Source organism: Peromyscus eremicus, chromosome 9, assembly GCF_949786415.1.
Source record: "Peromyscus eremicus chromosome 9, PerEre_H2_v1, whole genome shotgun sequence".
Taxonomy (NCBI): Eukaryota; Metazoa; Chordata; class Mammalia; order Rodentia; family Cricetidae; genus Peromyscus; species Peromyscus eremicus.
In genome coordinates, this window is record NC_081425.1 from 70,145,648 (window position 1) to 70,158,948 (window position 13,301).

The 13,301-nt window shown below is 45.2% G+C and overlaps 1 protein-coding gene across 1 annotated transcript; it reads right to left on the minus strand.

The window, feature by feature from the left end:
• Positions 1–11,894: 11,894 nt before the first annotated feature.
• Positions 11,895–12,371, minus strand: LOC131919629 (eosinophil cationic protein-like). The gene has a single exon (XM_059273966.1). The coding sequence runs from the start codon at positions 12,369–12,371 to the stop codon at positions 11,895–11,897; it is 477 nt and encodes a 158-aa protein (XP_059129949.1).
• Between the last annotated feature and the right edge of the window lie 930 nt (positions 12,372–13,301).

A 13,301-nucleotide genomic window follows, 5' to 3' on the forward strand; every position in this document is an offset into this window, starting at 1 on the left:
TGTCTTTGGAGGCAATGATTAGAAGCTCTCATACCCCACCAGGTGAAGTCTACACTAGAAATTAAAGGGCTACATATGGTTAACTGGAAGTAGACTAATAACCATCAGAGGAGCTTCCTAGACAACCAGAGGAAACTATCAAAACCCATGTTATCTCAGATCTGCTTCACTTGTGATCATAGAATTGACTTCCTGTATGGTACACTGTGTGCTGAGACTGTCTCCTTCACCAGGGCCAGACAGGCTGACTCAGGATCAGCCCCTGGACAATTGGGGTGGATACTATTTCCTGATTAGGGTAGTTACCTTCTGAGTGGAAAGTGCAAGACATAGAGTGGTCACCTAGAGAGAAATAATTGAGTCTACTGCATTATTATATATATAATTATATCCAAGACATTATATCTTAGATCCAAAGGCCAAACTAAGCTGTAATATGGGCACACATTCTATGTTTAGATAAAAAAGATTAATATCTACCATATCTACCATGCTTTTAAGTATGTCCTCATGATGTTGCATGCCCATGCTGTCATCTCTGGAAATTTGAAGGTTAACAGCCAACAACTCACCCATATAACACGAACAAGAGATTCTAAACCTACTGGAAGCTATCTGACCTCTCAATCAAGGGTCAGTCATCTACTGGAAGGCCATTAGCAAGACATGTCTGATAGTACCCAAGGAAAGAGGCTGGCACACAGAGAGTCAAAGAAGACAGCAGCATTACAGTTCCCCTGAGGGTCAGCACTGCTCCTTCCAAAGACAGACAGGTGATGGAAAACCAAATGTACGTCATTCCTCCAGGTCACAAAGCACAAGGGGACAACTGAAAGTAGCCATGGGCCAATGTGGGGAATAAAACACTTTCCCTTCCAAGTCCTCCAGTGAAGACAATTCAGTGAATGTGTCTCATTCCATCAGGGAGGATGCTCCTCTAGAAATGGGAACTCGACTCTTTCTGGGGTAGAGACTGACCCCAGTAAAGCATGTATGTCAGACCTACACTTCACAGCTCTGCTGCCCCCATCCTCTGCCACTCTTCAGACAAACCCAGAGGAGAGGCCCCTGTTCCTGTGAGGACGGCAGACAAGAATGTACTCCTTTGTCTCCTCGGGCCAGCTTCAAATATGTGTTAGTGTTTGTACACACCGTCACTGGCTGGATAAAAAACTTTACCCACTGGGGCTGAAAAGACCACAGAGGGAGAAATGTCCCCCTAAGGGACAATATCCCATGGTTTAGTCTCCCCTGGTCATTAGAGTCATTAATGGACCTTCCTTTCCACCACAGGTGACTCACTCTATGTCCAGGACTCGAGGGATAAAATATTACCCGCACTCTGATTGGAAGCCCCAAGCCTCAGGTGGTGTTGAAAGGCTTAACCAAGCTCTTAAACAGATCCCAGCAAAACTTTGCCAAGAAACCTCTGATAATGGCTGAACCTGCTCCCATTGTGCTCAGGAACCTTAGAACAGCTCCACAAACTGTCACCAAGTACAGCCCTGTTGTGGTATGGGAGGCTTTTCCTTCCATGGGATCTGGTGTTAGGTTCTGAGGCCAATCAGATAACTCAGTACAGCACTCTCTGAACTGGGGTCAGGTCCAGTGAGCACTACAGGAACATGGGAACAATGTTGTACACACCCAGTCTGGAGAGAACTGGGTCCTCCTGGGAAGATCCACAGAACAGTTGACTCCTTTGTGGAAGGGACCTTTCCAGGTGGTCCTGAGAACCCCAATGGCTGTCAAACTGCTGGATGTTGACAGCTGGGTTATATTTTCAAGATCAAACCAGAGCTGCCCAGCCCGAGACCCCACCTGAAGTCAGGGAGGAAAACACCCTGATGTGGTGAAAGCTCTCAAACTTGTGTTCAGTGAACAGAGAGAGGACCAGTAAGACGGCTCAGCAGATAAAGGCCCTGCTACGGAGCCTGATGACCTCAGGTTGAGCTCCAGAACCCACATGGTGGGAGGAGGGAACCACCTTGTTCTCTGACCTCCACACACAGACCGTGGCGTGTGTGCACTCCACAACACAATACATGTAAACTTTAAAACGGAACAAAACAGCAAAGAATACTAAATCAGTGCACGAGGGCTTGCTTGTTCCTGACAAAATGGAATCACTTCTGTAACCCAATAAAGGAAAACTCTTAATGTTGAGTTTTCTGCTTTTTTTTTCTTCCCTGTCCATAAGGAATAAGACATTGCTTGACTCCTGTTTTAAACAAGGTGACTGATGTCCCCAACTCCTCTGATTGCTGGCTCTGTCCTAACCTAAAAAAAAAAATGAAGCATCCATCCTTTAGAGGCTCCCAGTCAGTATGCAGGAAATGACCCACATTAAGTTTTAGATTCAGATTTTAAGTACATTTTGTACAAGGAAACTATCAACAGTGCAGGGATACAGCCCACAATTTAAATATTCAAATTGGAAGGTTGCTCTCTTGGGGTTTGACTTTGAGCTAGAAGGCCACATGAGTTTCTTGGTGTGGGGTGTGTGGGGTGAGGTTTTGTTTTTCTCATTATGTGGAAGTGGTGCATTTATAGGGATGCTCAATGTCTCACTGTGCAATTTGAATGGAAAAGAAAAAAGAGGACCATGGGGGTGGGATGTGGTTGTGTGTGGAGTGGAACCAGAGACTGGGACTTAGCCTTCTTATCTGCATTTCCTGGGTCCAGGGTCAAAATTGATTTCCTCATAACCATTCTGAATCTGCTCTATTGACTGACATACTGGGGAAAGTCCTTTACATTCTTATGCCAGAACAACAGCTTTTTGTTTCTGTTGCCTTAAGTTTCTCAGGTCCCCGTCCCCCCCAGCCCTGTGATCCCACAGCCACTTATAAAATAATCACTCAGAGGCTTGATATTAATTGCACATTGTATTCCCTATGCCTCAGGCTTCTTACTAGCTAGCTCTTATAACTTAACTCAACCCTATAACTATTAATCTATGTATGGCCATGTGTTCCATGGCTTTCCCTGTGTCCCATTACATGTCGCTCCTTGGACAGCAGCTGGTGTCCTTACTCTCCTTTCTCCTCTCTCTATCTCTCTTGGATTTTCCTGCCTGGCTCCATCCTGCCCTGTCATAGGCCAGTGCAGCTTTATTTACTAGCCAATGGGAGTAATACATGTTCACAGCATACACAAAGACATCCCACAGCATGTTCCTATGCAGTCACAGCAAAGGCTACCCAAGACATGTCCCACAATTCACTCTTTCACCATTGTCATTTGGAACCTGGCCTGCCAAGGTCTCCACAGGAGCATCACTTCCCCTCCAGTGTGTAAGGACGATTATTTCTTTAGAGACTATACCGCTTCTGTTGGGCGTTGGGGAACATGGAAATCTGCATCTTACCTCAAACCTTTCTATACCTGTATCTTTGAAATATATCTGGGGTCAGGGGCCATTTACTATGGTAAGATTAGAGCACACTGGCTATTCCATATGTGGAACAAGGATATTTTCCTTCCTGTCCAGAGATGGGAAGTCAATGTATTATTGTGCCTATCGGTTGTGAGGTATTCACCAGAGAAGACCACTCGGATATGAGTTCAAGCCAATAGAAAATCTTTATTAGCTGCCTGGTGACTATATTGGGTGTCTGGGGGCTGAGTTTAGTCTCGTGCCTTTCTCAGGGTTTGAGCTTTTAAGCACAAACATCACATCTTGCTTTGTAAGAACACCCAGCCAGAGGCAGAACTACAGAAGTCCAAAAGCAAGTGTAGTACATGTAAGGATTTTCCCTAAACTATGGGCTTTGATGAAGTAGGTCTTTGTTTTCATTTTAGCAGGTCGCAATGTCTAAGTCCTGGGTTTCAAGGCCTGAATGGTACTTTGATCACGGTGTCAGTCATGCTAAAGTCTAGGTCCTAGGTCTAATGGCCTGTTGCACACCTTCCCAAAGAGAATTTCCAAAAATTTTGGTATATTACCAATGAGGAGTCTTTCCTCAAGATCCCCCTCTTCATATCCTCCTTGTAGGTACAAGTGAGGTATGAGGCAAGGTGAGCAAACATTCTTGAGCTCAGCATCCTGAATATTGACTGCCCAGTACTAGGATGAATAGGACTTGGGAGGATACACTGAGAAGTCTATTCTCACCTATAGGAGTTTCAACACTAGAAAGGTCCATTCAAGACCTGCCCTTGGTTCTACAGCAGTCATGGAGGGCACTGCTGTTGCCCTTAGGCACAACAAGCAAGGCTGGACTCTGATAGAAATGTTCTTACAATATTGCAGTGCCTTGGATGTCTTGGATGCCCGGGCATTTCTGTGAGGCTTAATTAAACTTGCTGCTTTGGGGTTAATAATTCATGAAAATTTGAACAAAGTTTTATAAAATTAACAGGGGTGATTAAAGTACACCCAAATACTTTTTAAAACCTAATTTACAATATCTATCAAGAGTCATGGCCAGGCTCTCTCTTTGGGTCCATGAGGAGCTGGCTATGGGGAATAATGGCCCCACTGGCTTCCATATCCACACTTTGGATTGCAGCTTCTGCTTTTGGTCCTTGTATCCTCAACTTGTGAATCCAACAATTGCTGGGAGTAAAAGTGCTGACACTCTAAGGCTACCGAGTGTTAACTCAGAAAAACCTGGATTGAAATAGAGCCTTTGCCAGCCTATGGAGAGAATGAAGTGAAAGTTCTGTAGTCACTTTTGGCAAGGTCTATGCCCTTATCACTATGAAAGAAAGTGTAGAAAATGGATGGTTACTATTCCAGACCACAAAAAGATTTCAGGATCACACCTCTCAAGGGGGCGTAGGAGGTAGGAGAGTAGGGAATGGAATGATGAGCACGGGGGACGGGGGGTGTCCAGAGAATGATGTGTGAAAGATGGAGGAAGATTGGAAAACTTCCCAGCTATTTGCTACATTTAGGAGACAGGGTCTGCACAGAAAAGTGCTAGAATGTCAATGACCCTGTGTCCCACAGGGAGCACACGCCTTTCTCTCTCGGAGCTTAGCCACATAGTTTCATGCTCCCCTGCTCTCTCTCCTAATAAAGGATCTCTTTCCCTGTCGCTATATGATGAATTGTACAGAGACAAAATAGCCGGAGGCCCCATCAGCTACTGTGCAGATCATGACCTATGACATCTGCTACCTAGAGAGATGGCAATGTGGGGAACATAAGCCACCCTAGCTACACAGAGAGGAGATGACAAGGAGAAAAGAGCCAACAGCTGTCTCAGAGACAGGACCGGCCACCCAGACAAACCTCAGAAGGACTGTCTCTGTCTCCACTTCCTATGGAATCTGCTGACTAAAGGTGAGAAATGCCAGAGCCTTAGGATGCTACCCCACTGTCTTCTCAGACTAATGGCCCAGTCAAGAATGCGCAGTTTAAAGATCCAGTTCCTGGTTTTTATCCTTGTGCAGGTTAGATACAAAACAGTGGGCTTCATCCTGGAAACTGAATTCATGGCCATAATCCTCATTTGCTCTTATCCATTACTCTCCATCACCGCCATTTCTTGTACTCCCTTGCCATCAGCAGCTGGATCTCTTGTTTCAGCCACTTACTCCCAACTTCTGCTTTCCTGTCTCATGGATTCTATACCCTATTTTCCAGTTTCCTTAAGATTTGCTCTTCCCTTCTCATCTAATTGCATGATCCCCTTAGATATAAACAGACACACACACACACACACACACACACACACACACACACACACCATTTAAAAATTCTATTGTGCTGGAAAGATGGCTCAGCAGTTAAGAACACTGACTACTCTTCCAGAGGACCTGTGTTCGATTCCCAGCACTCACGTGGTAGCTAGCAACAATCTGTAACTACAATTCCAAGGCTCTCTTCTGGCCTCTGCTGATACCAGGCACATATTTGTTGCATAGACATTCATGGAGAGAAAACGTTCATACACATAAAAGAAAAATAATAAAATAATCGAAGTTCCGTATGTGAGAGGAAACAGGGCACTCGTCTTTCTGAGTCTTGCTTCTTTCACTTAACGCAGTGATTCCCACTTTTATCCACTTTCCTGCAAACATCATCATTTCATTATAATTGCATAAAATCCCGGTGTTTATGTTTTTATCTAATTTCTTCATCCATCTGTTGTTGCGGAACATGAGGCTGATTCTATTTCCTGGCTATTGTGAATAGAGCAACAGTAAGTATGGCTAAGCAAGCATCTCTGTAGTGCGTCTTTGAGGTATAGACCTCCGAAGGGTGTAGTTGGGTAATAGAGTTGTTCTATTTCCACTTTTTCTGTTTTCCACAGTAGTTACACAGGTTGACATTCCCACAAGTGGTGAATAGAATCTTCCCTTTCCCTTCACCATTATCCTCAAAGTCTCGACAGCATTTGTTTTTGTGCTTTGTTTTCTTCACAATAGGTGTACTGACTAGGAAAAGAACTTTATTAATCAAAACAACTTGAATGACATTCTTAGCTATCAGGTAAATGAGATTAAAACAACAAAGATCCTTGAGAATCTTTAAGTTGGAGGCCAGCCTGGTCTACATAATGAATTCCAGGACAGCCAGGGCTACATAGAGAGACTCTGTTTCAAAACAAAACAAAACAAAACACCCCCTGCCACACACACAGACACACACACACACACACACACACACACACACACACACACAAACATATACACACAACTTGAGATTTCATCTCACCCCAGTTCCTCTGGTTAGCATCAAGAGAACAGTGATCACAAATGCTGGCAAGGATTCAGGGAAAGAGGAATCCTTATTTACTACTGGGAGGAGATTAAACTGGTGTAGCCACTATTGAAATCTGAGTGTCAGTTTCCCAAAAATCTACCATATGATACAGCTCTACGACTGTGGAGCACATGTCCATCCTTCAGTAGATGAATAGATAGTGAAGATGTGATACATATGCACAAAGGAGTTCCATTCAGCTAAGTGAATTGTTCAAGAAAATGGTTGGAACTGAAAAATAGTTTAAGTGAAGTAATCCAGAGAGACAAATATCATGTCCTCTCTCAGATGTAGACCTTAGCCTCGAATGTATGCATATTTACATGTTAGTAAATGTGAGTAGAGGACAAGAAACAGAAAAGGGCTCCTCAGAGAAGAAGGAGGCTTTACGGGAAGGTGGGTAGAAAAGACTCTTAGCACTCTGTCCTTGGAATGTGCTGTTGTGAACAATGAACTTTCTCATGGGGATGTCTGTGGGGCTGGCTTTGTGTTCAGTACAACCCAGAAAGCTTAGATGTCTGTTTACAAGAGATAGCAAGCCCGGTCATGGCTTCTCAAGGCACAGAGCCCTGCTTGTTTGGCTCTGAGACACCCTGCTCCTAGAGAGAAAAGGCTGTCACTACTGGCCCAGTGACTGGAGAGGTTGGAAATGGCAGGCAGGAGATCAAGGAATGGTGGGCAGGGAGAATGTCATGGCCCACACGGTTGGTTTTTTGTTTGTTTATTTTGTTTTGTTTTTGGAGAGGGTCTCAGGTATTCAGAGCTAGCCTCAAATTCATTATGAAGTCAAGTATGGCCTTGAACTCCTGATCCTCTTGCCTCTACCTCCAAGCACTGGGTTTATAGGATGCTCTGTTCATGCCATGCTGGGGACTGAACCCAGGATTCTGTACATGGTAGACAAACACTACCAACTGAATCACATCCTCAGCCTTTGCTTGCCTCTTGTAAATCTGTACTGTCAGGCCCTCTTGTTAATATTCTGATCTGCCCCAAGAAATCCCACTCCATGGCTCCGCCCTGTGTCCTGAAGTAAAAAACCTCCTTCTAAGGAAAAACTCCTCCCCTTCCTTGCTCTCTTCTACTTTTCTTTCCAGGAGGTGCAGACCCTGTGTCTCTGTCTCTGTTCCTGTCTCTGTAGAGAATCTTTCTCTTCATCTCTCTATTATAATACACTGTCCACATGGAGGCAGTGTCTGGGTTGTGAATTGCTTGCCCCCACCACATGCATCTGCCCAGCATGTTTCCCTGCATGTGCAGGATACCCTTGGGATCTCCCTGCACAATAATTCATAACACCGCTCTACTCTATTGCATTGATCCAAGTCTTGTTAGGCTTGGAGAGTGAGTTCCTGATTGGGGCCCACACTTCAGTCATGTCCTCCAATAGTCACATTCTGCACAACAGCTGTAGAAGTCTTAGGTCGATTCAGTCTCTGATATAACACACTTCCTCTGTGCACTGCTGAGAAATCACTTTCTCTCTCTCTCTCTCTCTCTCTCTCTCTCTCTCTCTCTCTCTCTCTCTCTCCCTCCCTCCCTCCCTCCCTTTCTCCCTTCTTTCCTTCCTTCCTTCCTTCCTTCCTTCCTTCCTTCCTTTCTTTCTTTTATTTATTTTGTTTTTTTGAGACACAGTTTCTCTGTGTCATTTTGGTGCTTGTCCTGGAACTCACTCTGTAGCCCAGGCTGGCTTCAAACTCACAGAGATCCACCTGGCTCTGCCTCTCGAGTGCTCCCTAAAGGCATGCACCATGGCCACCTGGTGAAATCCTCTTTCTTAAACTCTCTAAACCAGGGCTCTGAACCTTGTGAATTCCCATCATTTACAAATGATGAAGGGTCTGGGAGGCCTTCTGAACAAAACAGAAAAGAAATCCTGTTATCTTCTAGGCATTTCCACCGGCCTCCAGCAGGACACATCATCGTCAGCCACCAAGATGCGGCACTGTAGCCTGCACTCTCCACGTGCACATGTGCTCTATCCCCTTATAAAATGCAAGTGCCTTCTCCCGCTGGTCTCCTTCCCTTCCACCCCCCACTCAGAGGCAGCCTCTGCATCCCTGGTCCACAACAAACCTCTCACATGACATCTGTTGCATGGTCTGACTTTCTGGTGCCCTTGGCTCCAGCCCACCAAGGTACCTATGCCTCAAAATCATTATAGAACCCCTCTGTGTTTAGTATTCTTTCTGGCCTCTGCAATACTCTCCAGGAAGCTTGACTTCCAAATTTCCTGGTGTTTAAATTCTGCTGATAATTAATAAAAATTGAAAGTTAAAAACAAGTTTTTGTGAGTTCAAAACCACCCTGGTTTACATAGCAAGTTGCTGACAAAACACCTTGGCTGTGCTTAGACTGCCATCATATATATAACCCCACTGGAGTCAGTTCTGCTAAAAACTGTGAGACTGAGAAGCAGTGTAACCTTTGGCCATCCTAAGGGGCCAACTCTTGTACGTTATGTAAATAGGAATGTTCCACAAGTTCCAGGACAGGCACCAAAATGACACAGGTAAACCGAAAGAGGGGGTTTGGGAATCTTTAAAGAGACTCGTTTGCTCTACATTGTTCAAATAAATATTTGTGTCTAAGGTTTTGCCATGGCTGGAGCTCCCATCACAGGCTCTTGGTTTGGTGAGTCCCACCTCATAAATCACAGTACTAAAAGACGCTCTTTAAAATCCTATGGCAATTCAGTTCACCTTTAACAATTTAATTTAATTTGTGGTATTGGGGCAGAATGTGAGAGCCAAAGTTACATTTTAAGTTTTAATTACTATGCCTTAGAGATCCAGGAAACAAAAATGCCTCTAATGTGCAAGCCCATAGTTCCTGAAATGCTGGAGGCCATTGTTCCTGGGAGACAACAAGCCACAGGTTTTCACTCCCTAAACCTGTTTGATCCATCTGCACCGGATGTGCTTGATCACATGTAGGCAGGAGGTACATAGGCAGGAAATACCTCAGGATAGATGCTTGCCCCTGACAGGAAGTAGGCTGGAGGTATTGTCAGGATAGATGCTTGCCCCTGATTGGACCTGGTGGAAATGCAATGAATTATGGGTTTTCTTCCTTAAACTGCTGGAAACTGTGACTTGGGGCTGTGACAAGAACCTGGGCATGGACCTGGCCAGAGCCCATCCACCTGGCCAGTGTTTAATTAAAGCTTGCTTCAAATTTGGCTTTAAATGGTGGTAGTGGTCTTATTCTAGATTGGTGGGATTAGCAAGACTTTAGGACCTCTCCTATGCTAGGGGAGCATTCTAACACCAAGCTCTCCTCCCAAGCTCCTGAGATTTTGAAACAGTTGCTCTCTAGATATTGGGGCTCATTTTGTCTCTAAACCCTCCTGCCTCTGAATCTGTCTCTAAGGGTTGGGGACAATAGGCTTGTGCCTCCGTGGCTGAATATGTTTTAATGTTCAATATCAGAAACAAAAGCTCTGAGGTCGCCTTGAGTGACCCCAGAACAGCTAATGACTCAGGCTTCCCTGAGGCCATGTGTCTTCTGTGATTTTAGGAACCGTGCAGTCTACTGCAGGTACTTCTGGGATGTCCAAACTTGGCAACTTGATCTCTGAACTCCTTTTTATTTTGTTTTTAAAGGACATTTGATCTCTCTGTCTCTGTCTCTCTCCATCCCCTCCCTGTGGTATGTAACAGGATTGCATGGTTCTTATCTAGTATAGATTTCCTTTACTTGTTTGGGACCTCCTTATTTATGCCCTGGACTGTCTTTTCTATGATGGATCCAGAACCTCGACATTGTACTGCTCTGTGTAATTTTCCTCTTGATACTTAACACCATTTTATCCTGATACTGTGTGTCGGAAGAGCAGGAACTTGCTTGAGTTTATTTTGCCCCGTCAGTACTGTGGAGCTGTGCTGAGAACACAGTAATTGCTCAACACGTGACTGTCCAAGATGGAAGGAACAGGTGGATGGAGAAGTGACAGCAGGGTGGATGCACACACACGGACAGGGTGGGCAGGTGGGTGACCGCTGTTCCTTCTGTTGTGAGAGACGCTGTGTTCCTGAATGGAAGAGATGGGCTGTGGTAAAAGGCGAGACAGGCTCACAGCTTTCTCCACAGGACGTGGTTTCAGTTTTGTGTTAGTCAGAGGATGAGACGACCTCCTGCTGACCCAATTTAACCTAAAGTCAGTGGATTATGTCAACCCCTGCAACTCCCCAATTTAGTATTCACCTGTAAAGTGCAGATTCCTCACACCAACCCCAAGAGCAGAATCTGTGTTTGCTACCCCAGAGGAATAGTTTCCCTGCAGCCCTGCAGGGCATTATCCACTGAGAGACAGAAGTACTGCCACTGTCCAGTGGTGGGGTGAGGCCAAGGGTTGCATCTGGGGCCCCACAAAGGAGGAGCAAAGGGGAAGCTGGGGATCCAGACTAAGAGAGAGAGGTACAGACCTGATGATGTCACACCTCTGCTACATTCTGCACCAGACACTGCGTGAAGACTCACACTGTCCCATCAGCTGATGATGTGTTTGCCCATGTCTTTTCAGAGACAGCCCTTTCCTGATTTTCTCTCATTCCTGACACAGTTCTGTGCTCAGGAGTCAGGGCTGGACCTCTTATTATTCATCTCCTTTCTGTGTGGATTCCAGTTCCCTTATCTTGGTATCTGTGCCTTCCTGGTTTGTGTTGAATGATCTCACAATTCACCACCGAGGTCAGCTATTCAGCTATGCAGGGGAGAGGTATGGAAGAGCCTCATGGAGAGATTCCACTTCTCTGGTCCCCTCTACCAGTCACTTCTTTCCCACAGATGAACTTCAAGGAAGATGCACTGTAGGAACACTCTAGAAAGATGTCCATCTCTGCTCATACTCAAATTTGTTTCCCAGGGACTGGGTAGATGGCTCAATTGGTAGAGAGCTTGTTATGGGAGCATGAGGACCTGTCTCAACACACACACACACACACACACACACACACACACACACACACACACACAGATATGCAGAGAACCAGATGAGTATGCAAAGGTATTTATTGAGTAGAAAAAATCTGTTCAGCTACATTTGAAGGGAGTCAGGGACAGGCTTCACAAGGACAAGTGCTCATGGCAGCGCAGACAGAGGAAATGGATCTTCGCTAGTATGACTGTGGAACTAGCAGATACAGAGTGAAGACACAAAGTGCTGGTACTGGAGCTAAAATATCCCATCCAAGTGAACCGGAACAATTGGATAGGAGCCACTGTCTTGTGGGGTACTACGGTTACAAGCAACTCTGTAGAACATCCTTGTTCGTATTGTTTGGTATTGGCATCGTGTATAATGGCTTCTTGGAGTTGTGAGGTTACAGTAAGTCAAAGACACCGGATCTGGACTATTATGACAATTTGAATATTTCGGGTCACTGCAGTTAACATTACTATGGCCACACACCGTAACAACAGCAGCAAAACTTGTATGAAGAAAACTATTCTTTTCCTTGCAATGTCTTTCTAATTTGTTAACTGCCTTCATTGCAATAGTACATCGGGGGCTGCTCATATTTATATGCCGGACTACAAACTTCTCGGACGGGGTTAAATTCGATGCAATCTGGAATGAGGCAACCACCATGACAAGTCCCAGCAGCAGCGGCAGGAGACGAAGTCTGGACTCAAGCAGCTTCACACCCATGTTTCCTGTGAGAACAGAAGAGCAGTGAGTCCTCCCCATCTTGGCTCACTTTTTCCTAACTCCTCCTGAAGGCCCTGGTGCTGTGGGCTCACAGTTCCCTTTCTCCTGGACACTGCCCATCCCTGCCCCTCCTGTCCCAGTCTTAGAGCTCAGTGACTTACCCAGTCTGTGTTGTGGCTCCTGTGAGAACACAAGGCTGGTTGTCCTGGAAATCAGGGATAACGGGTGAGCTCCACTTGGGCCCATACATATAGAGCAGTCCTGTGGGTGGAGCTGGCAGAGCAAGGTGGCTGGAGTCTTCAACATGCAGAACCCACAGATGGGCACATGGCCTCCTTGAGCAACCAGCCTTCTGTTTCTTCACTTGGCCAACCAACGGACTCCCAAACAGCAGTGCTGTTAGCTCTGCTGTAAGGAATCTAACTCCAAGTCATCTTGCACAGGGCAGTTTGAAGTCTGACTATAAATTCTGCACAAAGATCTGTGTATCCCCTGCCGACTGACTGCAGATTTTGTGACTGTGACCATGTTACAGACAGACCAAGGTTCCTGATAGCCTGCCTAGGTGCTTAGAGAAAACAGAGCCTTGGAAAACCAGATTACTAAGAGATATTTACATTTATGTCTCTCAATTTTAAAATCATATGATGTTGAGGTCTGGAGAAAAGTCTCAGTGGTTAAGGGCACTTGCTGCTCTTCCAGACACCTGTTCCAGAGGACTCATATTAGTCCTTCAGAGCTCACAACGGCACAGACCTCCAGCTCTGACACCTTTTTTGGTTTCTGTTAGTATCTGCACACAGGTAGTCCATGCATGCACACACATAAACACACACACACACACACACACACATACATACACACTCACACACATAAATGAAAGTTGACAATTTTTAAAAACTGTATTCAGAAATAATAACAAAAAATTTT

Bases quoted from the DNA above. Each gene is read 5' to 3' on its own strand.
- LOC131919629 (XM_059273966.1), bottom strand. From the start codon at position 12,371: ATGGGTGTGAAGCTGCTTGAGTCCAGACTTCGTCTCCTGCCGCTGCTG.